At 37.5% G+C, this 26,553-nt stretch overlaps 1 protein-coding gene across 6 annotated transcripts in view; it reads right to left on the bottom strand.

Moving 5' to 3' along the window:
* Positions 1-1,459: 1,459 nt before the first annotated feature.
* LOC107761091 (uncharacterized) overlaps positions 1,460-26,553 on the bottom strand; it is a 42,643-nt gene continuing 17,549 nt past the window's right edge. For 5 of the 6 annotated variants that reach the window (XM_016579256.2, XM_075243213.1, XM_016579257.2 and 2 more), the window contains 12 exons: positions 25,486-25,665; positions 24,723-24,774; positions 24,363-24,644; positions 21,809-21,919; positions 11,141-11,332; positions 10,085-10,360; positions 4,777-5,400; positions 3,746-4,236; positions 3,596-3,656; positions 3,444-3,512; positions 2,257-2,814; positions 1,460-1,972 (listed from right to left, as the gene is read on the bottom strand). In XM_016579256.2, coding sequence (XP_016434742.1) covers positions 2,743-2,814; positions 3,444-3,512; positions 3,596-3,656; positions 3,746-4,236; positions 4,777-5,400; positions 10,085-10,360; positions 11,141-11,332; positions 21,809-21,919; positions 24,363-24,644; positions 24,723-24,774; positions 25,486-25,665 — 2,410 coding nt within the window. In that variant the 3' untranslated portion in view covers positions 1,460-1,972; positions 2,257-2,742. The remainder of the gene's footprint in view (positions 1,973-2,256; positions 2,815-3,443; positions 3,513-3,595; positions 3,657-3,745; positions 4,237-4,776; positions 5,401-10,084; positions 10,361-11,140; positions 11,333-21,808; positions 21,920-24,362; positions 24,645-24,722; positions 24,775-25,485; positions 25,666-26,553) is intronic. The other variant, XM_075243210.1, reaches the window with a different exon arrangement.

The following is a 26,553-nucleotide window of genomic DNA, read 5'->3' on the forward strand; positions in this document are numbered from 1 at the left end:
AAATAATGATTTTTGAAAACCCAAATTTGAATTCAAAGCTTTCAAACTTTTTAATGGCTGTCAATGGTGGAATTGCTGCTCTCTTTTCATTTGCTTTGTATTACTGAAATTTGCGATTGAGAATAGAGAGAGATGTAGAGAGAATTTCTGGAAACAGAGTGTATCGCAAAAACAGAGTTTGGAAAATCTTGTTATGCGTTGTGGAAGATCAGAGTGAAGCCGACGATAATTATGGAATGTGCGTGATTTGCGTTGGGGAAGATCTGAAAAATATTTAATTCCCCTTTTTTAGCGCGCAAAATAAGGAATCATAAAGCTACAGTGATTCCTTATTTAATGCATTGTATATATTAGGTAGAAATACTATTAACATGAAGGGTAATAAGCAAACTATGAACATATTTGGTTATATAGTTTCATATATGGTATATATACGAAAACGCCTCTTCGAATAATTGTTTGCGTGAAAAGACTGCGAGTATATGGATGTTTGAGATTCGACCCAATTTTTGGGGCTTAATAATTGGCCAAATTTTAGGGTTTGTTCTTGAACAAAGATGACGGAGTTTGGGGCTGAGCAACTTGATTTTCTGTTCATATTTTTCATTGTAATTCAATGTATCTCGTTGTATTCCATGTATTTCATTGTATTCACTGTCTTTTTTTTTCATTGTATTTCAATGTATTCCGTTGTATTTTATGTATTTTATTGTATTCATTGTCTCGCCATATGTCATGAATGTATTCATATATTTTTTTTAATTAATATAATTTATATATTTAGTTGTATTATATAATTTCTCTGAAGATTGCTATGTTTTTGGGTATTTATCGGTTGAGAATCTTTTTTATAACTGAAAATACAAATTTTGTGTGTTGTAATTGAGTTTGTTGAGTTATATTAGGAGTCTATTATGTTAATTGATTCACTTTCCGTTTAAAAACAGTATAATCCCCTGTTTCACGCCGTAAATACAATCGAATACTGTTGAATACAATAATCTATCCAGCTGTAATCTCACGTTTCACGCCATGAATGCAGTCAAATACACTCGAGTACAACAACTGATTAGCTAAACTTTCTTGATTCACGCCTATATTTGCTATTGTATTCATGAGTACGGTAGCTTAAATACTTATAACAAAAAACATATCTACAATCCGTAATATAGCAAATGGTATCTATAGATAGCTAATTACCACTAAAAGATAGTGTTTTATGAAAATTTCTCTTAATTAAACTCATTTTGTACTTAAATAATTAACCTTGATTTGGGTTTAGTATTTCTTGAACTTAAGAACTTATTCAAATTTAACATGAACTTCAATCCATAAAGATTTGTATGTCTACAGTTTGACAACAAAATATTTGGATAAACGAACAACCTATTTGCGGCTTATACCAAGTTGACGCATAGACGGGCGAATCATCGAAACATATCTGCACACTAGCTAAAGATTTCCTCGGCTTATAGTTTGATGGAAAAATCAAATAAATGGACTTACATTATCTAATAATTTACATGTTAATATGGATTTCAGTTAGCATCTCTTTTACATCTATCAGAAAGATGGTTCCCCTCCAAGGATCTACTATTTCCTTCTGATGACCCAGAAAGGAAGGACAAAATTTCACACATGTACAATTCTCTGATAATAAATAATAGAAAAGGATAAAAATACTTACCCCCCTCCCTTCCTTCCACCATGTTTTATCTCACACTAAACAATCTAACCTGAAAATTTTTCCCCTCCATGATTGATCTCATTAAACATTGCAATCTGAAAGCCGTCCGAGCTTGTGATTCTCATAAGTGCGGGATCCAGATTATAATCCACGGAAATTTATCCACCATGGTGCATGGAAGAGGCAGATGAATTTAACTCCATAAAGCACCATTCCTAATGAATTCCAATTGGATATTTTATCCTGTACAAAAGTTCTGATGTTGAAATTCTTGTGAACCAGCACCTGCTTTCACATGATAAGCACAAAGAGCAATAATCAGGCAGAGTGTAAATAAATAGAGCAAGAACAAGATTAGAGTAATTAAAGATTTAAGAGGTATCAATCGTCTTTATTTCACTAGGCAAGAATGCATTTACCCACAGGAAGCAGAAGTGCTGGAAAAATGAACAAAAGGCTAAGAGAGTAAGCTGAGTCCACTAGCTTTATATTTCTGTGGGAGAAATTCACATAACTAAAGCAAACTCACACTGAGAAGTCAATGTTGTACAGAAGATAAGATTTAATACCTGAAGATGGCTTAGTAAACCAATCTGACACACCAACAATAAGGTCGAAGTGTATCCTTAGGATTCCATGTGCTGGCTAGTTCGGGACATATGACGCTTACCAAACTCACTGATGGACAAGAAGGCTTCAAATATCATCAGGAGATCTCTCATCCATGAAAAGAATGCCAATAAAATCAATGGAAACAAACTTCCATGGTTGTAATTTCAGAGGAACTTCATGAGATGACATAAGAGAAGCTCCTGAAGCATAAAACTGAGCCAGCCCAGTACAGCTACTTGGCATCCATGTTCCGGGGAGTATTATTCTTTGGTTAAACACCCATATAAATGCACACTTGCAACCATTTCATGATAATATCCTCCTTGGGCTTGCAAGTTGGCGTACTTTTCCTGCAGTTGGGCTCCATGATTATCACAAGCAGTGAGCACCAAGATTCTTCAAATGGCAATTTCATAAAGCAGAGCAAAGGATCATGTGGTAGGTCATTCATTAGACAGATGAAGTAAGCCCCGCATTTGAAGGTAAGGATTCTCCAGGAGTTTTTCATTGTTGCTCTGCAAAGAACACCATATCCCAAATGGGAATCTGTTATTACAGTTCTAACACCATTAACACTTCACGAGCACAGCTTTTGCAAATGAATGTTCCATACCAATTTTACAACTATCTACAGAAACTGATTAGCTGTACATGCAACCTACAATTAGCATTTACTTATACTTCTATATGACAGTCAACAGATTTAGCTGCAAATTGCTGCTGCCGCTGACATGGTAATATGAATCAGGACACATTAAGTCAGCAATTTTACTGACGAAGTCATGTTTCATATAGCAGATATAGGCGTCTCAGCCTTTCAGGGATACTGCATTTTAAAAAATGTCTTGAAAGCAACCAAACATCAGACCTACAGATACTAGCTACAAGAAACAATGAGGTCCAAGTGACATCAAGAACCAGCAATTCAAGACATTTGATGGAGTTGCCAGTAGATGCAACTAGTGAATGCAGCTTCCGCCAAAATCAATGATAGAACCAGAATATGCCATGATGAGGTCTGGAAACAAACTTTTGCAAGATACTGGTATTCATCATCAAGTGCACACATGGAGGGAGGACAAATACCACAAACACCAGTCCCATAAATTTTCTAACAAAGAAGGTAACAAAAAGGAGACTGCACCTGCTGAGCTCTAGAAACAAGGTTATGCAGCATGCGTTGGTAATTTTCTGGTTCCTCTGTCATCATCCTCTGCAAAATGCCAATTTCAGATTACTTCATATTGTAGAAGGACATATCATTGCCAAAGATCAGGAAAACAACAAGAAACTTGCCTTCAGAAGAAACATTGAAGAGTAATATGCCACTCTTGAGTCTGTATCATCCAATAACTCCCTGCGAAATACCCATATGTGCAAAATTGTTTATGAACCTAAATTAACTCAAATGTACTTATTTGGAGAAAAAACAAATGTAGAAATCACCTAAAGAATTCCTCCCCACCAACTTCTTTAAAAGCTGCAGGATCTGCTGTGCATTTACCAATTAAAAGTAGGAGAAGTGTGGCTCGTATGTCAGAGGTCGATCCAGGAACATTTCCTCTTCCTTTGCTTCCAACAGAAACACCTAATGCGATATTATCAGTCGCAGCACCAGCAAGTTGGATTAGCGGCCAATAAAATAAAGCAGCAGGAACACGTGCGACCAATTGCATAGGAACAATGGCCTGTCCATGGAGAAGCAGTGCCGCCATGGATGCAGTTTCTGGTTTTGGAGGATCCTTGTTTCTGAGTTTGTGGTTAGTATCTTCAATGTGTTCCTCCCAGCCAAAGTTCTCTTGCCGAGAGAAGCTTTCTCCTGGACCAAGCTTCTTATTCCAGCTAACATCTTTGATACAGGTCGTAGGATCATCCATAGATGTCACAGTTGAAGGGAGGACTTTTAGGCACAGTTGAGAAAAAAGAATTTCACACATCTGTTAAAAGGTCAGCAGAAATATTGGAGTGAGACACGGAAACTGACTATTAAAGACACAGGTAAGTAACAGCAAGAAGATACAACCACTTGTGGTGAAGTAAGTTAATTGGTAAGTAAATTGGCATTTCCTAAGATGATCACTCTATGGGCAATGCAACCCTAAACAATAGACAAAATAGGCTGGATCTTGCACTGATAATGATCATGACAATAAGTCCATAAGAGCAGAGTTATCCAAAATACTGTTGTGATTAAGGTTTGAAGTTCTCTTTTTAAGGGATGAGAGCCAAATATTTATCGTTCCTAAAAAGTATAATACTATTGCTCTCTTCAACAGAAACAAGCATTACAGAGATATGCACATAACAAGGCATAAAGGTGCAAGTGTCATCTAACTCTGTGTCCACGATTTCCATCCTCTTAAGAACACCATGTCTGAAGCGTTTCAAGATTGAATTACTTTATTATTATTATTATTATTATTATTATTATTATTATTATTATTATTATTTTACAGAGAATTGACAGAAGAAATCACCTTTAATATATTCATGCGGTCCGTTTCATTAATCTGGGCCATCAGGCACAAGGCGCTATTCATGATGTCAATGACTGCATTCGCTTTCTCGAGACGACTTTTATTATGCAGATCTCCAACCGTTTCACCACTAATTGCATGTTGGACTTCACTTTCATCTAATAAAAACTTGCAACGCATAAGAAGCCTCTCTAAAACATATAAAAAGCCCCATCGAATGAGGTTATTTTTCGATTTTAGTAGCCCACACATGAGCCATATAGATAATGGGACATCTAAATCTGGTGAATAGTCAATAACACTGGCTAGAGAAACTTTGTCCTGCAAGCTTCTGATGCTTGACCATATACTAACATCCCCTTCCTCGACAATTTCTGTGATGATCAAATCCCCCAGCCAAAGATAACCATTGTGACGACACAGAGTTCTTTCAGAATGAAGAAGAGAATGTAAGGTGGCCCAAGAGTGCTTTGCTTTCATGCCAAAACTGTTTCCATAAGCTCCATCAATCCTTTCCAGCAATTTGCATGATTTAGTTATCTGCTTCATATGAGCAAATTCCTTATCTAGATGAGTAAATGACTTTATAAGCATCTCAAAATTCTCGACAATTTTTCCCAAGAACTGCAAATGAAACAAAGGTCAGACAACAACAAGAAAGAAAAACTAATTCACTAAAAAAAGTCTCTGTGAATGGAAGGAGCATTATGTAGGCATATATGTAGGCATATAACAACATAAATAGAAGACAAAATAGTTATAACAGCCTTTAATTTCTTTGCAGAGTCGAGAAATCAAATTTATACACTCAAGTGAAAAGAAAATGACAGATTCAGAGATGCCCAACAATCCAAAAGGCTTTTCATTTGTGCGTTCAACTAGTTTATCAGCTCAGTTTAGCATGAACATTAAGAAGTCCAAACACAAAATGTGGAATGTTGTTATGGAGTTTTTGCTATAAAGTACCCAAATATCAGGCTAGATCTACCAACACTTGTCCGAAACTCCTAGGACAAAGTCCAAACACACCAGTTTTGCCACTTCTCTATCAGGCTAGATCTACCAACACTTGTCCGAAAATCCTAGGACAAAGTCTAAATCACACCAGTTTTGCCACATTTTTCAACTATTGGACCCAAGTAGGGTTGTGCATAATTTGGTAAATACCGAATTACCGTACCGAAACAGAAAATTTTGGTATTTGGTATTCAATATTATGGTATTCGGCACAGTATTTGGTTTAAGTTTTAAAAAAAAATTGGTATAAGGTATGATATTTGGTATTTCAAAATGAAATACCGAAATAACGATACCGTGCCGAAATATATATTATATTACACAATACACATATTATTAATTATAACATAAATATAAAAAATCTAAAATTTTACTTTTCTTTATTTTCTAAGTTCATCAATTAACTCTAAGCAAATAACAAGACATTTCTAATGATTAAATTTATTCCTTTATGTACAGTTTTCTCTCTCTTGGTTGATATTTGCTGGTTTTGAACAAAACTTTTGTCAACAAACATTTTTAGTTTTGTACTTTTGAGTACTTTAATTAAGAATATTACAGTCTATGACTCCATGCACTAGTTAGTATTCAAACCGAAGTTACCGAACCGAAAGGAGAAAAATCGAACCATACCGAATTTAATTAGGTATGATATTGGTATAGCATTTTATGAAATCGAATACCGAAAATACCAAGCCGAAATATCTAAATACCATACCGTACCGACCGACAAACGCCCCTAGACCCAAATCCTTAAAATTGGATACAAAGACACCAAAATATACCTAGTAGTCTTCAATTCAATGATCTCGGAGATATATATAATTTACCGTAGAAATATTCTATTTCACTCTCCCACATCCTTCTTTACGTGCCAGTATGTGACTAGCATAAATTTAAGATGCTAACTTGTCTTGCATAGTTTATAAGTAGTGGTGGAAGAAACAGGAAGAAACATAATTAAAATATAATGGTCCAAAAGTAATAAATCATGGGAACTGACTCACCTAAAAGCTTAAATTGTTGGAGATGGGACACTTTATTTATTTATATAAAGTCAGCACCATATCCGCCCCCTCTCTTCCTCCTTATTCCATATGGACCTCCACCTGATTCTCTCTTGAAACAAGCAAGTGAAAATATTTTATTGATGTAATTTGTGTGAATTGACTCATCTAAAAGCTTAACATTTATAGATGGGAGCTTTTCTATTTATTGATATCAAAGCAACAAAAAGTTAGTTTAATTGAGAATTTATTTTTAAGAAAACATTAGATGAATCGAGAAGAAATCAAAGAATGAAAGGTGATTAATCGAGTAAATTTTAATTTGAAAAGTTGTGGAAATTATGTAAAATAATATTATTAGTATAGTAGTATTAGACTAAGTTGCTCTGACACGACAGTTTAGGTGCCGCACCCGTGTCGACACAACACTAGTATGGGTGTGGGTATGGGATACCTACCGGATCTGGTCAAACAATTTTGGGTACTTTGATCACGACAATGGAAAAATTCAAGACGAGATACAATTTGATTCCTAAAATCAAAACCAAAACTAGGGTAAATTTGAAGAAAATAGCATACCTTGTCTAAAAATCAATCTTTTACTTATCTACAAGTTGAGAATAAAAAAGAAATTCACACTTTACAAGCTATACGTAAGTATACACACTTGGAAGTTCCAAAATGGACAAGCCAAATGAATTAAGACGGTATTACAGGTCCAAATCCAGTATAAGAAAGACATCATTCTAGTGAACTCCAAGAAGAAAATTAGAAAAAAGGAGTCATCCCCTACCAACAGTAACAGATGTGTTGTCTGCTTTACGAAGTTCAAAGCTGAGCAAGACGAAGACTTTTTTATGTTGTGTAAGGTTGGTGCTTTTACTTTGAATCAATTCTTAAATTGACCTTATCAAAATAAAAGTTTGAGATATTCCTTTGGTGTTTATATATTTAACTTTTCATGGAACAGATGGAAAATATGTTATTTGAATTATCTTTTTTTTTTGGTCGTCAAAAGAACTTATATTAATTTAAACAGTGACATTACAAGGAGCTAGCTGCACAGTATTACAAAATTGTAATCAAAATGTTGATCAACTGAGTGATCATATGCCAAAAAGAAAGGTGGGACTGTAGGACAAATCCGTCGTGCATGCAGACTTCACTAATCTTTGATAGGCAGTGCCTTGTTGATCAGCCAAGAATTGCGGTAACAAAAAATCTGGAGGCTGAGTGAAGATTGTTGTGCAGAGCATTTGTAATATTTGAATTATCTAAGTATGCTTTTGGAAAATTTTTTAGTCGAAATTAAAATAGAGTATTTGAATTGAACTTGAAAAAGGTTTGTGAAAATTTAAGTAGTGTTTGGAGATGGACTTTCACTTGAAAAATTATTTGTGAAATTGAAATTTTTCAAGTGGAAGCTGAAGGCTTGAAGCTTTGAAAATTTTTCCTTAATTTCACCTTCAAAATACTATTTTAATACTTTACTTGAAGTTCAAGTAATATTTCACTTAAACTTACGACCTCATAGCAAGGCTATTATTTGCAAATTATTGTTTCAGTATTCGAAATATTGAAATAACTATCTCATGGTAAGAAGGAACAAGCATTTCAATGGCATATTTTAAGATATATATGATACTACATATAAATACCAGTGCCCATGTTGCTAATTTTCGACCATTCCATGTCTTCTTTTGTTTGTTTTTTTTTATAATGGTAACATTAACATTCCATGTCTTCTTTCTGACTCCACGTTGTACATAAAGTAGTGACTGCCTCCGTGTGATGTAAAACAGTGACCAATCTTGAGGAAAAGGCAGCAAATAAAATAAAAATATCTTCAAGAACAGCTTCTAATCGCATCATGAGGTAAATTTGAATGGTGCATTCCAGGGAAAAATTTGCATATATCGTACTCCCTCCGTTCCAATTTACGTGAACAAGTTTGACTGGGCACGGAGTTTAAGGAAAAATAAAGACTTTTGAAATTTGTGGTCTTAACAAGTCAAAAGGGGGCCCAGGGTATTTGTGTGGTTATAAAAGTTTCTCATTAAGGGTAGAATTGTAAGTTTAAGCTAATTAGTTTCCAAATTTAGAACGGGGTCATTTTTTTGGAACGGCCCAAAAAGGAAATAGGTTCACATAAACTGGAACGGAGGGAGTATTAACTAATGGCTCTCTCTAATGGACTTGAAGGCGTTATTATAACGCTACTTATAGATTCTAACACCCGATCCTTCTCTATTACCTACACAATACAGATGCATACATCACTAAACTTCCACTTGACACTTATTCTATGATAAATGGGCTTGTCGCGCCCTGACATTCTTAGTAAAAACATTCAGACGGCATTTCAGCTAAACTCCCCAAAAACTAATAAAAAGATGCAAATGCCCAACATTTTGAAACATCACTAAGTTTTCTTTCTATAGATTGTATCACTAGGTGACTATATGGTAGACACCCAAATCACACAAACTCATGCAAAATAACATGTCCCTATGTTTAAGTTTTTGGCGAAACAACACCATCTGGAGGAAAACCTGAAGGGATACAGAGAAAAATATAAAATAGAAAATCTGGGCTTACTACGTGAATGTTATAGGCCATTATCATCTTGAATAATCACATCATTAGCCTAGTCTTAGATTAACTAAGATCATGAAATTTACACACAAATGGTAATAAATTTGAACAAGTAATGCCGACAAAAAAGTCAAGATGATTGAAAATAGGAGTAAAACAAACTTTTGGTTCCTTCCCGGGACTAAGAAAAGAGAATAAAAGCTCAATGCATATGGAATCTTTATCTGTAATATATAATCGCCCTGGCTTGGGGGGTACTGGATAAGTGGAAACAAGATTGGAGTGCACATAGAGAATTAATACAGGTAACGAACAAGATTACATTAGAGACCATTTTGATTGCAGGGTAGACAGGTGAATCTTCATCATACATACCTCGAAGAGGCTTAACAACGCCACAACCTCCTCCAAAAAACAAAAAGAAAGGCAACCATATAGAGAATTACTTTCACTGAGACGCAATTTCCCCTTTTATCTATATTTAGGCTATTAACTATGTGATTAATCACCAAGAAGCACAACCAAGCTACTTCTCATTAACACATCATATAATGAGAAGCATCAATCTTTTTACACTTCATCACAAAGAAGCATGGTTGGATAAGCTTTCTCAGATGTTTTTACCGCAAAAATGACACTATCATGTTTTGACGTCCAATGAGAATTAGCAAGAATGAAGTGAGCATTACCATAGCAAGTCGGTCAGAATTTGGATATTTGGACAATGCACTAGATATTGGGCGTTGCAGAAGCTCCAAGATGCCTTCCAATCCAAGCTTTACGGATATATGCAAAGCTTCAGGTGCATCTGCGAGCATAAGCAGCATAGCGACAGGTTGGACCTCATCATCACTGTAGTCTGAAGTTCCACTAGCTATGCATGACTCATTTATTTGATGCAAAGCATAATCAAAAAGCACCAGGTACAGATTCCTTCTTTCTTCCCTTGAGTTTGAAAGCACTAACTGCATTGGTCGAATAAACTTATCTTTAAGCAAAACCTATTTCTTTGTGCGACATACAAACAATCACAAGTGAGATTACTAAGCTGATACTGTAACTTTATCAGCAAAAACATCAACCATCCCCCACCCAAAATGAGGAACGAGAACAAATATAACATTCCCAACTGGAAAAGCAAATTACCATCCGACATAAGACTCCCTAATATTTGAATACATAAGACGCCCTCACATTAACATGATTTTCAATAACCCAGTTAAAGTATAACCAAACACCAACTCAGTAAACCAGAATATTTTTTGCTAACAGCTCATGAGACAACTGGAATCTTTTCACAAACTCTGCTGGGTAAAAATCATTATCCTGCTCCAACTTTGCCTAAAAAATTATTAATTAAACACCCTTTCCCCACTCAGCTTTAGATTATTCCATCTATCACAGACGAAATCTCTTCAGACATTCTGCACATCTTAAATAAATCTATCAACAACTTATAGCACATAACTGGTCAGATACAAAGAAAGCTTCTACAGATAGTCTGACCTATAACTCTGGCTTGTACCAGAAAGGCAGAAACAACATACACTTGAATTTATACAATAGACACAATATGCCAAGCAAAAGTTATTCACATATGATGGAGTCCCAGTACAACTTTATCTCCATATAATAGGTACAAAATGCCAAGCAAAAGTTATTCCCATATTATGGACTCTCAATACAACTTTACCTCCACTGTCCCTAGAAACGTAGGTAAATTATAACCATGGTTAGGAAAGTACCTCTACAAATATGAATTCAATTCCACCGATAAGATCAACCTGCTGAATAAGAAATACAGGGGTAGCTGAAAGAGCTTTATTAGATAACTCCGGAATTTCATAAAACATGTTTGTTAGCATTCCGATAAGCTTGCTGTGAACTATTTCAGCCCAAGAGTTTATCCTGCTAACAGATATAAGTACCTGAACAACCTGCACGAGTATTAAGAAAAAAGTTAGAACTCAAACATCAAGCACTTTTGAAGCTTAAATTCTTATCATAGAAACAGAAGTACAGGTGAGAAAGATTAGTATTAAATGCAACAACAACAACAACAACAACCACCTAGTAAAATCCCACAAGTGGGGATCTGGGGAGGGTAGAGTGCATCAGACCTTACCCCTACACCCGGAGGGGTAGAGGCTGTTTCCGAAAGACCCTCGGCTCAAGAAGAAGAAAAATAAACAATAGACGATAGACATTAGTATTAAATGCACAACCGTCATTTCATTGGTCATACGGATATTCATTTAGGGATCACCAATTATAACAGTGGGCGTTGACACTCATATTTACCATTATATGAAAGGGAAAACTAAGAGACTAATTGAAGCAAATAAGGCAGCACCTGAGGTCATTGAGGACAAAATACAATAAAATACTTAAGGTAAAAGCATCCAACTTATCCTGCATTTTCATGTGCTTATAATCTCTTTAGTTTACAGCTGAATAATATCTATATTTGTATAGATTCCTGTTAGAAAATAAATAACACAAGAGCGGATTGAGAGAAAACTCAGCTAGATTATTCCCTCAAGCCATTGGGGTTTAAATAGCAAAGTGTACATATTATAAGAAAAGATAGAGAATCAATTTACAATCAAGCTATATACAAGATCCTAGAATATTTTAGAATATCTACGAGATTCTAACACAAGCTGATGCATATAAACCATATGTACCAAGCTTGTTACAAATGCAGCCGACATGAGAACCAGTGCGTGATTTGGTGAAAATACCTACACGCTGATCATTTGACTTCACGAATTTTATAAATAATATTTCTCGAGAGTATCTTCTCTCCGATGAAGTGACAATCGATCTCAATGTGTTTAGTTCTCTCATTGAAACACTGGATTTGATGCAATATAAAGAGCAGCTTGGTTATCGTCTCACAATCTCCATTTGACTGAATTCTTTAAACTTCAATGCTTTGAACACAAGTTTAATCCAAATCAATTCGCAAGTTGCCACAGCCATTGCGCCATATTCAGCTTCAGCACTAGATCGAGCAACCACATTCTGTTTCTTTTCCAAAATACCAAATTACCTCGTACCAGAACGCAATATTCAGATGTAGACCGCCTATCGGAAGGTGATCCTGCCCAATCAGCGTCTTTGTATCCAACATCTGCTCATGACCTCGATCCTCAAAGCAGATTGTAAGTATCGAATAAAACGAACAACTGCATTGCAGTGACTATCACACAGAGGGTCCATAAACTGACTTACAACACTCACAGGAAAGGCAATGTCAGGTCGAGTCACGGTGACATAGTTCAACTTTTTTTTTTGATGAAGTAATTGGTTTCATTACTGGCATCAAGAAGATGCATAAATTACAAAAGAGTGTTGCAATTGTTAGCTCCTTACAAATGGTTATACTAGTACTAGGGAGCTAACAAAATTCAAAAACTATCAGGGGAGTCTATAGGGGATAGATACGCCCAGCTATCCAAATACATGAGGTATCTAGTCTTGAGTTTGTGGGGAGAAGTTGATACTCCACCTGTTGTTTCTCTCATTCCAAATGCTCCAAAAAATAGCTGCAGGTGTCATCTTCCATACTTTCCTGATGGTGCTATCAACTTTCCAGTAATTCCAAGACTCAAAAGCATCCCTGATATTATGTGGCATGACCCATCTAAGTCCAAAGAGTGATATAAACATACTCCATAAATCTGTTGCAACGTGGCATTGAAGAAAAAGATGGTTGTGAGTTTCTGCCTCCCTCTGGCACATGTAGCATCTATTCACAATCTGAAAATTCCTCTTGGCTAAGTTGTCTTGTGTCAGACGAGCCTCATAAAGTGCAGTCCAGTTGAAGCAGATGACTTTGGGTGGCAACTTGATTTTCCATATTAACTTCCAAGGCCAATGGTTAGTTATTACATTGTGAGTTTCTGCTAGCTTGTAGGCTGCTTTGACCGAGTACTTTCCTGCATCTGCACTACCCCATTTGAACTGGTCAGGTACTAGAGTGTTGCTTGAGAAATTGTTGAGTGAGGAAAGGAGTCTGAACAGATCCTCATATTCCCAATCTTGCAAGTTCCTTCTAAATGTTATGTTCCATGAGTTGCCTTCTCTGCACTGAGGAACTGTTGAGTCTGGATCACTAACCATTTGAAAGAGAGCAAGGTAGTCATTCCTTAGGGGTGTGTTGCCTAGCCATTTGTCCTTCCAGAATTTTATTTGCTATCCATCTCCAACTGCGAAGTGTTGGTTTTGTGAGAACTCCTCCCAGAGTTTGCAGATGCTCTTCCAAACTCCAACTCCATGTGGTGCTCTAGATAGCTTGGTGCACCAGTGGCTTTGGGATCCATGCTTGGCATTGACAACTTTCTTCCATAGGCTCTGCTCCTCCTGTGTATATCTCCAAAGCCATTTCATCAATAAGCATTTGTTGTGCAAAGCTAAGTCCCTGACCCCTAGTCCACCTTGGTGCTTTGGTAAGATAACTTTAGACCACTTTACCAGGTGAAACTTGACCATCTTTAGTCTCTTCCCATAGAAAGTTCCTTCTGATCTTGTCAAGCTGCTTCAGGACCTTACTAGGCATTGGAAAGAGTGACATCTGATAGGTTGGGATGCTGTCTAGGACACTACTGATTAGAGTTAGTCTTCCACCCATAGACAAATATTGCAGCTGCCAAGAAACAAGTTTCTTTTCAAATTTCTCAATGACCCCACTCCATATAGCTTCTGACCTGAACTTTGCCCCTAGTGGAAGTCCCAGGTAAAAAGTTGGTAAACATCCAGTATTGCAGCCTAAAATTCCAGCCAAGTCTTCTAAATTATGCACCTCATTAATAGGTAGATTACACTTTTGAGCATGTTAATGTGAAGACCGGAAATAGCTTCAAATATAAGAAGGGTTAGATTTAGATAGAGCACTAGACTTCTGTCTGCCCCACAGAAAATGAGAAATATTGATCGTGCTTCCTCGCCCAACATCAAAACCTTTCAACCATTGCAGCTGCTTAGCTTTATCCAACATCCTACTGAGTCCTTCCATTGCTAATATGAATAGGACTGGTGAGAGTAGGTCTCCCTGTCTCAATCCCCTCTGTGAAGAGAAAAAACCAACTGGGCTCCTGTTGATTAAAATGGAGTACTTCACAATGGAGATACTGAACTTGATCCATTTTAACCATCTTTCTCCAAATCCCATTTGACTGAGAATGGAAATGAGGTAGGACCAGTTAAGTTGATCAAAGGCTTTTTCTATGTCCAACTTACATAGAATCCCTGCATCCCCTTGCTTTAACTGCCAATCAAGGACCTCGTTTGCTATCAACGAAGCATCTGTAATCTGCCTTCCTTGGATGAATGCATTCTGTTGATTTGAGACCAATTTTCCCATTACTTTCTTCAACCTTTCAGCTAGGACTTTAGCTATGATCTTGTACACACTGCCAATTAGACTAATTGGTCTATAGTCCCTTAGCTCCATTGCCTCTTTCTTTTTAGGAATGAGCGCAATGAAGGATGCATTACATGACCTAACCATCCAACAATGCTGGTGATAGTAACTCATAGCTGAAAGTATGTCATGTTTAATGAACTCTCATGAGGGCTGGTAGAAAGCCATTGTGTACCCGTCAGGCCCTGGTGCTTTGTCAGGAGCACTAGAGTTAATAGCTGCAAGAACCTCCTCCTCATTGAAAGATGCCTCCAGCCCCTCCTTTTCTTCTTCTGTAATGGTTGCGATTTCTTCAAAATTACCAGATGGCCTCCAACTTTCCTGCTCAGTGTACAAGTTTTCAAAAAAAATCCAGCGTCTCCTGCTTTATCTACTCCTTATCTTCTATGATCTCATCCCCGACCATGAGTTTGTCTATGCAATTGCTTCTTCTATGAGAGTTGGCAATCTTCTGGAAGTACTTGGTGTTTCTGTCCCTTTCCTTAAGCCGAAGACACCTTGATTTCTGCCTCCATGAAATTTCTTCTGCTTTGGCTAACTCTTGTAGTTCTATTCTTATACTAACCAATTGGTTAGCCTCAGATAAAGTCAACTACCTGTCTTTTGCAGCCTGTTCTAGTGCCATGAGTTCCTTTAGTGCCCTGTTTTTCCTGGTTTCCACCTTCCCAAACTCTTCCCTGTTCCAGGTAGTGATATCCTTCTTTAGGCTTTTTAGCTTTTGCATAAGGATAAAGTCAGCACTACCAGTAAATGTGTAATTGTGCCACCAGCTCTTTAGTTTGCCTAGAAATCCTTCTAATTGAAGCCACATGTTTTCAAACTTAAAGAAGGAAGGAGTTGCATCCCAGTCACCACTCTCCAAAATAATTGGTCTATGATCTGAAATTACCTTAGGCAAGGCAATCTGTCTCACAACATTAAAAGAGTCATTCCAATCATTGGAGATAAGGAACCTGTCAATTCTCGAAGCCTGCAAACAATTGTCTCCTTTAGACCAGGTATATTGAGCCCCCTCTATAAAGGTAAATCAATAATATCTAGGTCTTGAATAACATCAGAGAACAACTTCATTGCCTTTGATCTTCTAGTACAATTCAGCCTCACTCTCAAACCTAACAACATTGAAGTCACCTCCCACTACCCAATGATCTTCCCAAAGTTCCCTTATTCCTGCAATCTCACTCCACATTACTTCTCTCTCTGGATTGTTGTGTGGTCCATAGATTCCTGTGAAGCACCATCTAAACACTTCTATGGTGCTTTCTAACATACAAGGGATGGAATAAGACCCCCGGTGTGCATCTAATTTGACCCACTTTCTTTTGTCCCAAATCACCACAATCCCTCCACTAGTACCACTAGCTTTTAACTCCACCCAATCAGCCCCTCTATTCCCCCATAATTGTTGAATCATTCTAGTAGAGCAATCTTCTACCTTAGTCTCCTGCAAACACAAAATATCCACCCTCCACTTCTGAATGAGAGATTTAATGGTGCTTCTTTTCCAATCCTCATTCAATCCCCGCACATTCCAACTCAAGATTTTTAGCTTCATCCAGAACATGAATGGTATTGCCTACCCCTTAACCTGTTGCCCTCTTCTGTCATAATTAATCCCACATGCTAATCTTTTCCTTTCCCCCTCTCCTCTATTCCTCCTCTCCTTACCTGCCTTTTGTTTTGATTCCTGTAGTTGGATTTGGACTTGTCTTCGCTGCTCCATCCTTAGAATTATGTTCAGAAGATCATGCTCAAACCCTGCCGCATTCACCCCAAAGGCCTTGCATGCCTTGACCATAGTGAGTTTGGTCCATTTTGAAGTCTCGATTAGGGATGGAGTATCAATTAGTTGTTCGCTAGGACCTCCCTCATACCATGTTAGTGGAAGGGCTTCACATACTGCCTGAGAAGAAAAGTTCGTGTCTGAGCTAGTTGCTGGAACCAAATCCATTGTTGGCGAGTGTATGCAAAGTGACCAGTGGACTCTCTCTTCTGGGATCCCTTCATCATCTGCGTCTGAAGGGGAGTTTTCTGAACTCTGGTTTGCCAAAGCCATAGGGCAAGATTGTGTCGTGCTCTGTTCCTTCGAGAATGAGGGTTCAGCTAGCTACCTATACCTTCTAGGATTGCTAAAGGGCTCCCCCTCGTTGTAGGAGTTTAATATTCGGCTCCATAGGAGTGTCAATGGGTCTACAACCTGCCATACTTGTCTCCTGAAGATTGTCTAAGGCTTACTTACGTTGTGAGATGACAACATCTTATTTGGACTGCGCGACCTTAATGCCTAGGAAATACTTCAATATGCCCAGGTCCTTCGTCTTGAAATGCTGAAGGAAATGTTGCTTCAATTTAATTATACCATCTTCATCATTGCCCGTGATAAATATATCATTAACATACACAACCAAGTAAATGCACAAATTATGAGCAATATGGCGATAGAATACAAAATGATCAGCCTCACTACGAGTCTTACCAAATTCGTGAATGAGTATGCTGAACTTACCAAACCATGTTCGGGAAGACTGTTTGAAACCATATAGGGACCAGCACAACTGGCACACAAGACAACTAGATTTTCTCTAAGCAACAAAATCAAGTGGTTGCTCATGAAGAAAACCATTCGTAAAGTCCAACTGACAAAGAGGCCAATGGCTAACAGCAGTCATGGACAGAAAACGACAGACATATGTTATTTTAGCTATGGAAGAGAAAGTATCATCATAATCAAGCCCAAATATTGAGTACAAACTTTGGCAACAAGGCAGACTTTAAGTCGATCAATTTGACCATCTGGACCAACTTTTACTGAATACACCCACCGACAAGATTCCCCGGAGATAGATGAACAAGCTCCTCAGTGGCAAGTACATGTAAAGCAGACATCTCTTCAGTCATAGCGTGTTGCCCTCCAAGATGAGATAACACTTCACCAGTGGACTTAGGGATAGAAATATAGCACACACAAAGGCATAATAGGGTAATGATAAACGATGATAACTCAAACCAATGTACTATGGGTTAGGATTAAGAGTAGATCCAATACCTTTCCGGAGAGGGATTGGTGGACTAGGAGACAATTTCGCAATAGGTGAAGGATCCGATAAAGGACATGATGGTGGACGCTGACTGTGATGATAAGTTAGGAATGGTAGAGTGGTAGAAGATGGAACTAGAGATATAGGTGGCAGAGCTGGAATTATAGGTGGTGGGGATGGAGCTGTAGGTGATGAAACCATAGCTATTGGTGGTGGAGGCAAGGAGGAAAGTGAAGGAGAGATAGTGACTGAATCTCCAAAACATGGAACTGGTAATACCTCAGAAATGAACACCTAAACTTGTGAAGTATGATTGGTTTTCAAAGAAGTGACATTAGGAGGCATAAGGCACCACTTGAAGGTCTGGTGAATAACATTGCTATCTTTTTTGCATCATCAGGAAACCTAGAAATACACATATAAGAGCACAGGGAGCTAACTTAACTTTTCGTGGAGTAAGGTTATGAACAAAGCACGTGCTCCCGACGACAAAAGGTGGAAGGGAGAACAAAGGTTAGTGGGAAAACAAGACAAAAAATAGAACTTGATTCTAAATAGCCGAGGATGGCATACAATTAATAAGATAACAAGCTGAGAGAACTGCATCCCCCAAAACGCAACCAATGATGAGATTGTATGAGTACGGTACATGCAGTCGCAATGAGATGCCTAGTATTCCTTTCATCTACCCCATTTTGTTGAGATGTGTAGGGATAAGATATTTGATGAATGATCCCATGAGAATTCATGAACTATTGGAATGGAGAAGACAAATACTCTGGGGCATTATCACTACAAAATATGCAGATAGAAACCCCAAACTAAATTATTTCAGTGTGGAATGTCGGAAAATAGAAAATAACTCAAATTGATTTTTCATCAAAAATATCCTAAGTGCACCTGGAATAATTATTAATAAAACTGACAGAGTTACAGATTATCAAGGTAGAACTGACCCGACTAGGACCCCAAACATCTGAATTTGGACTAAAGCGAAAAGTGACTCTGCCCAATTATCAAGACGTTGAGGGAAATGGAACGAGTATGCTTACCGAACTGACATGACTCACATTCTAGAGTGGACAAGCGAGAGAAACCGAGTACTATTTTCTGAAGTTCTGATAAAGTGGGATATCCCAACTGTTTATGCAATAAAGCTAATAAATCGGTAACATGACAAGCTATTAAAGGAGGACAAGATGTGAGTCCATGTGACTTGGCAAAAATAAGGTAACAAAATCCATTTGATTCACCCACCAATATAATCTTCCCCATACTACGTTCCTGTATATAAACAAAGTCATCAAGAAATAAAACAAAGCAGTTAAGTGATTTGGCTAAGCGACTAATTAGATATGAGATTAAAAGGATTACTGGGAACATAAAGAACTAAATTCAAAGGCGAGGAAGTGAACTTGCTTGACCTATTTCAATTGCAATGGTTTGAGACCCATTGACTATTATGACTATTGGAAGTGATTGAGAATAGAAAATAGTAGTGAAAATAGATTTATTACTAAAAATGTGACCAGATGCTCCCGAATCAATAACTCAACTACTGGGAGAAGAAGTTTGAGAGACACAAGTTACGCTATTACTTATCTGAACAACAGAAGCTATCTCAGACGATGTCTGCTTGTGTGCTTTATATCGAAGGAATTTGATGCAATCTGATAAAGAAATCATCCGACAATTCAAAGTGTTGGATCCTATTTTGGCGCAACCAAATTGCTCAAATCTAGGAAGCTGCCCAAATCAAAACAGAATCTGATAATTGTAGCCAAAAATCAAGGTCACAGTGGCTGAATTTGAACTTGCCGGAAAAAGTCACCTGAATATTTTGAAAGTGGCTGGAATTGCGAAAGATATGATGTTTGAGCTTAGAATGGCTAGGCAATCCCAAGGAGTAGGAACCAGCCTTGGGAAGTTGCCGAAAAACTGAGGATTTGCAGGAAAAAGTAATCTAAACTTTGCCGAAACCTTAGCCTATGATCAGAATGTTCTGAAAACTGGATGGGTGGCGTTGGAATAGTGAGTCGCACCCCAAGAAGTCAAGGTCGAAATCTGAAAATCGCAGGAAAATAGCTCACGTACTCGGCGCATGAGATAGATCTCACTGGAGCTTTTCTCCTTTGTACGGCGCATGGAAGCGCGTGAGAGCTCCTCTTCCGGCTGGGATGACTGGATTTTCTCGCCATAGGAAGCTTGATCTGGTAGTGGTGCTGGTTTATGCACAGCAACTACAGAAATAGAGATAAGTTGGAAGCTTGACCTGGTAGTGGTGCTGGTTTATGCACAGCAACTACAGAAATAGAGATAAGTTGGAACAGTACGTACAATTGCCGGAATATTGCACAGTGATTCCCTAGAAATCACTGATAAATGCACAGCGAGTTTTAACACAAGTTCTCTGATACCATGTTAGGAAATAAGACAAGGAAGAACTGATTGGGAGAAACTCAGCTTGATTATTCTCTCACGCCATTGGGGTTTAAATAGTAAGTGCACATATTCTAAGAAAGGAAAGAGAATCAATCACATTCAAAATACAATCAAGATATATTCTATTTACAAGATCCTAGAATATTCTAGAACATCTATGAGATTATAACAATTCCAAACTCATACTTTTGTTTATCTGATATTCCCTCTATTCCATTTTATGTGGTAATATGTCTAATTAATTTGTTACAAAAAGATTAGAAACAATTTGACTTTAACCTTTTCATTTTACCCGTAATGGCACGCTATTATAGCCACAAAAGTCTTATGACATATTTAAGACCAAAAGTTCCAAAAGGTTTTTTTCTTTCTTAAACTCCTTGCACAATCAAACTACACTAGGTAAATTGAAACTGAGGGAGTAATTATTTTCCTTATTTCTTTCAAACAAATCAACTTCATTTATCAATATCCTTTTTTTATAAACAACAAAAGCAGATATTGTGTTTGCCTCTCTACCATTGCAGCAGCAGCAACAACAACAACAACAACAAACCCAGTGTAATCCTACAAGTGGGGTACGGGAGGGTAGAGTGTACCACGACCTTACCCCGGCTAAAGAAAAGATGAAAAAGAAGCAATAGCAATAACAACAATCAGTAAACAACAACACGATAATAGATCAACCGAAGCGAAGGAAACAAGAATAGGAATAAGAATGAGAAACAGAAACCCCAAGTAGTAAAGGAAAACTAAGCGTAAGAAAATACAAGAGCAATATCAACAATACTGATATGTGAAAGAAATACGTTGCATTACCTACTATCCTTCTACCCTAATCCTCGGCCTCCACACCCTTCTATCAAGGGTCATGTCCTCAGTAAGCTGAAGTTGCACCCATGTCTTGCCTAATCACTTCCCCACAATACCTCCTTTGGTCTACCTCACCTCTCCTTATACCCTCTAAAAGTAACCTCTACATCTCCTCACCGGGGAAACTGTGTCCTTCCTCTTCACGTGCCCGAACCACCTTGAACTCACTTCCCGCATTTACCACTCTACCATTCTCTCCCTAAATACCAAAATTGGTTCACCAGCTAGGGTTCGAACTCATGGAATTTATTGATAAGTAATATATTCAACTGATAAATCATTTATCAGTCATATCAGAGTACCTACTTCCTTTCCCTATGTTTAGTTTTGTTCCGCCAATCAAGAAGTTAAATGCCCCACTATACACACCTTCCCTCCATTTTCTGGAATATTATGGAAGTCCACTCAAATCCTTTTTCTTTTATAATGGTATAATGTCTTACGTTAATGATCAGCACCAAGATGGTACTGAAAAGATTACACAAACCGGACTTGTCCAGATTACTAGACAAAAGACTCTAGTAAGTCCAGAAAATGAAACACATCAGTATTCTCCATGAAAAAACAATAACAAGCCAAGGTAAAGACTCACCAAGAAATGTCAACAATAACAAGCCAAGGTAAAGACTCACCCTTATGTCAAGACCTTTAAGTCTCCTCCTCCTTATTCTGCCTCTATCACAGACAAAATATAGTAAACAACTCAGAGCAGAAGCCCAGATGGATTCTTCCAATTCTTCTATCTGTTCATCACAGTGTAAATAGACTTAGAACGAGAATAGCAATTAGCACTTAAGTAGCATCATCGCACAATGCTATTAATTAAAGATATAAAGTTTGAGAACAAGTGAGAAGTAGGAGATGATGCTGGATCAAGGAACCATTGCTTTCAACCTAATAAATCTGAGCATGAGAAGCACAGTTCCATCTACTTACGAGGTACAGGTGTTTATGAGCCCATGATTCCATGTTCATTATATCAGACACATTTGAAAGGAATTTGCAACATACTATATAAACAAAAAGAAAGTACTCCAATATGGAGAAACTTTCTTATTCCAGTTTGCCTCAGTGACTTGTTACGGAAATGAATGGAACATAAGGCCTTTGAGGGGTTGAAACTTAAGTTACACAACTTGGAAGATTACTTTCTGTTAGTGCATTATTTTGGTGGCTGAAACATGCAATCCTGATGTTAGTGGATCTTGCCAATTTTTAGGATAACCAGAGAGGTTGTTCAGTACACCAGATGGGATAAGCTAGAATGGCAATCCCTTCAGATTTTCAGATTGGATGGTAGGGAGGTCATACCGACCAAATTGGATTGCAGTCCAGTGTTTGGCAAACAGGTATAACAGGTAACCGTAAAATCAACTATATCTTCTCATTTCCATGTAAACTCCGAGGTTTAGCTAGTTTGGAAAAACAGAGTAAACTCCCAATATGTCTCCAACTTATTCTTGAAGCAACCATTTTCTCCTCGCCTAGCATTTCGTTTATATTGCATCCTCAACTTATAAGATTTTGCCTTTAACTAGTCCTTCCAGCCATCGTTGGCCATATATATGGTGTTTCATCCATTTTGGGCTCCTACGCTAATACTAATTCTATAACTGCTATCTTGCACATGTGGGGATCCTGAGTGACTATGCATAGATCATCTCCTTTTGTGGTTCACTCTACTGACATCATTCCCACTTTTATTATCCCTTTCCAGTACAGTAATGAAACAAGAACCTGGACATATGAGTACCACCTGATGCTTCACAAAGCTAAACATCGAAAAAAAAATCTGTCCAAAAATGAAAAGGCAAAAAAAGAAAAAGGAACAATAGACAAGCAGAAAATGAAAAGAATAAAAATAGAAGAACAGACAAGCTATTCTTCATTGTTCAACCACAAAGCTGGTGGGCGCCCACTGAACCCCCTTCCCTCTGGGTCACAGCCCTTTCTTAGACATCCTGATCCCTCCTCTCTCTTGACTTCTTTCACTAATCTGCAAATCCGTGACCTCCCAGAGAGGCACTGGCTGTGATTCTTTTGAATAACAGATGATGAGGTAAATTTCTGTGAATCTCTTTTTCATTGTTGTTCCTTATTTACACTTGCTCTTCCTTTTATGTATTTTTCTTCAGAATTGATCTATAAACAATAATCTTTCAACAACTACCCTTGTTAGCATCACATGTCATTATGTCATGCTCGATCCCAGCTTCAATTTGTCCACCAGATGCCAGAAGGACATGGCAAACACCACTGATGAATTCAGGATGCAATGGCAACAAGGTCAGAGCCAAGGAAAAAATTGTACCTTCAGGAATAATTTGGCAACCAATTAAGCAATTCACAAAACCCAAACTAACTCAAAAATCAGGTGTAGGACTAAGCCAGTGAATCAGTACCCCAGCTCAGTATTAAGAACTTTCCAACTAAAGTACAACGGCCTACTCAATAACTGACCAGTTATTCCTCAACATTAAAGGTTAAATCTTGATTCAGCTTAATCAAAGAACTTCTAGCCTAAAACTTTAACCTTTGGAGTGGACGGCAATTCAGAGTTGTGAGCGCTCAAGCTATGTAACAATGCGTGCAAATCTCAATTATCAACATTATATACTAAATTCCTTTTTTTTAGAAGGTGAAATTTTATTAATATGCAGTATCAAGAGAATACTACAGCAAGAAAAAAAACACTAGACTTGGTACATCAGATCTCAATAAAATCTAACAAGTCTAGCACATCCTGAAAATTAAAAACACAATTTCCACTCCTCCAATAGTACAGATTTTGAATGCATCTAAATTTCAGAACTTGAAATTGCTCCTTTTTGCCACCAAAACATCTCCTATTTCTCTCCATCCAAATTGTCCATGCATAGCATAATGGGACATTTATAATAAATTATGATAAAATAGAAGAACAAAAAATAAGATTCCGGGAAATCAAATCTTACAAAAATCTCTCTTTCCACATTGAGGCGCTCGATATAGAGGCAACCAAAAGAAAATAACAGAAGAAAGGGACAAAATCAAATCTAAAACCAACAACTAGTAAAAGAAACGGTCGTTTCTTGTGCAACTCGGTCAAAATAAACATTAAAAATGATGACCGAGAAATTACAAACATACACACACACTCATGTACACACACGCACAGAGAGAGCTTTGACTGTTGGGCACAATTACCTGGACAAGATGAAGAAGGATCTCGTAGAGGATGCCTAAGATCCAACACTCAAACTTATCAATGGCTGAGGAATTTTTAACTTTCTTAAGATAATCTGATTTTTTATTTCCCTCCAGAGAAAGTTGAATTTCATTGTCCAAATAAGTTTCTTTACAATACTCTTCAATTGTCGAAGCATCATCTGTTGTTGGAGGCTCCAATAAATGAGCATGAACTCCAAGATTCAAAATTAAATCAAAGGCCCGAGTCTTTGATTCCAAACGAGAAGAAGTCATCATTTCCTACGGTCAATTTTCACAAAAGTTAGTATACTGCATATCATCTACACAATAGAGCGGCCATCTAGAACAAGGCAGCACCTCAAGCATGGACAGGGCAAGAGGAGCAGCAGTCTCAGAATCCAAAACATACCTACAAAACCACGATTAGAAAAGATTACCCTTGGGAAAAACTACCAAAATGGAACTAAAATCATTTGTCATGGAAATGTGAAGTTAATACACCACTAAACATAAAATGGTACTCTTAGACGTAACTCAGTACCACTGGTCTGCATGTCCCATAAGGTCCATATTAGGCCAATTAAGATCCATATTAGCTCTTCATAGAAAAGATCCATACCACGTCAAATAATTTCTACTTGTCAAGTGTAAGATAAGAAGAAAAAGAAAAGAGAGACATTTGCAGCACTTGCATTATCAAAAAGTTAATACTAAAATTAAACTACTGTTACAAGACAAGTAGGACTGCAAATTTGTCCTAGTCCAAAACCCATGAACATGAATGGCAAGGTATGGAATCATTGAATGCTGTTGGCTACTCAGTCAAGGATCAGATTTCAAAATCAAGAAGCTGGAAGAGTGCATTCAATGTTGATACTCATAACACATAAGCATTTATGATATTGAGCATGCAGTAAAAATTATGCCAATGCTGTACTTTGATGTTTGAGAAGAAAGTGACTTTCTACGACAGAACTGATTCTACTTTGCTGCCGATTTACACTACTAAAGGTAAATCAAATTACCTTTTAGGGGATAATATATAGAAATAAACAAGATTTAAGTTATGGTTGTCACAGTTTATTGTAAAAGTTCTAGATGCAGGGAAAGGAGCACATACATGTCAATTACAAGTTTGACAAGTACGCTGACAGCCACATCCATTGATGGCTTTCCACTGTTGTTACTTAGTTTAGATGAAACAGTCATCAGATAAGTATTTGGAGCAGAAGTCTCAGAGCAGGCTGCAGCAATAACCTCGTACACCTCCATGGGATTCAGTCGCAGAGGCTGTTGTTCACTGAAAACAGTAAAATATTAGGAGTCAAGAGTGACAGAAAGGGAGGAAATTAGGTAGTGGGAGATGGATGAATAACTAGAAGGAGAGCAACAATGAACATATTATTAAAGAAAGTAAACACAATGACCAAACATATTAAAGAAGACCTACAACAAACTGATAAACCATGTTCTTGAAGAGAGAACATTTCTTCAAGTAGAAACAACTTTCAGTATCATATCTATCATCTCTGAAAATAATTTCTACCTGCAGACACACTTTACCTCCTATTATTTAAGAATCTCAATGATTAAATCCCCTGGTTTAGAAATCTTCTACCCTTGTGAGGATTTCAACATCAGCAATTTTCCCATTATTTTAACTTTTCCAGGTGATAGAAAGAGCGGAAAACCCCAAAAAGTAACTACGGATACAATACAAGTACCCTCTGTTTTAGTTTGCTAATTCATAGTGTATTTTGACAAACGAGGACGAAGCACCGATGGCCATGTCAGGTCGATCGACACTGGTCTCGAGATAGACAAAGGATCAATTTAGCAAAGCTAAAGTTTGCACTTGTAAGACAAGGAAGAAGCAACGTGAAATTCGGCAAAATAATGGATATGAAGAGAAAAGACAGGAGGTCATCTATCTTTGTTAATTGCTCATCAGCAGCTGAATAAGGATGCCCACACTTAGACTACTGTACAAATCGTATCTGTAAAGCAGGTAAACAGAGAAGGTATTAGCTAGAAGTACTTTAAATTCATGGAGGGGGGGACAGACCAACTTCCCCAGGAGGAGGGAAATTTAAAAGATTCTAGTAAACCAGCCGTATAAACTAATATGACCCAAGATAGCCAACATGCGCTTTGGTCCAATTGGAGGCTACTTCCGTAATTGGGCAGA

Source organism: Nicotiana tabacum, chromosome 22 (genome assembly GCF_000715075.1).
Source record: "Nicotiana tabacum cultivar K326 chromosome 22, ASM71507v2, whole genome shotgun sequence".
NCBI lineage: Eukaryota > Viridiplantae > Streptophyta > Magnoliopsida > Solanales > Solanaceae > Nicotiana > Nicotiana tabacum.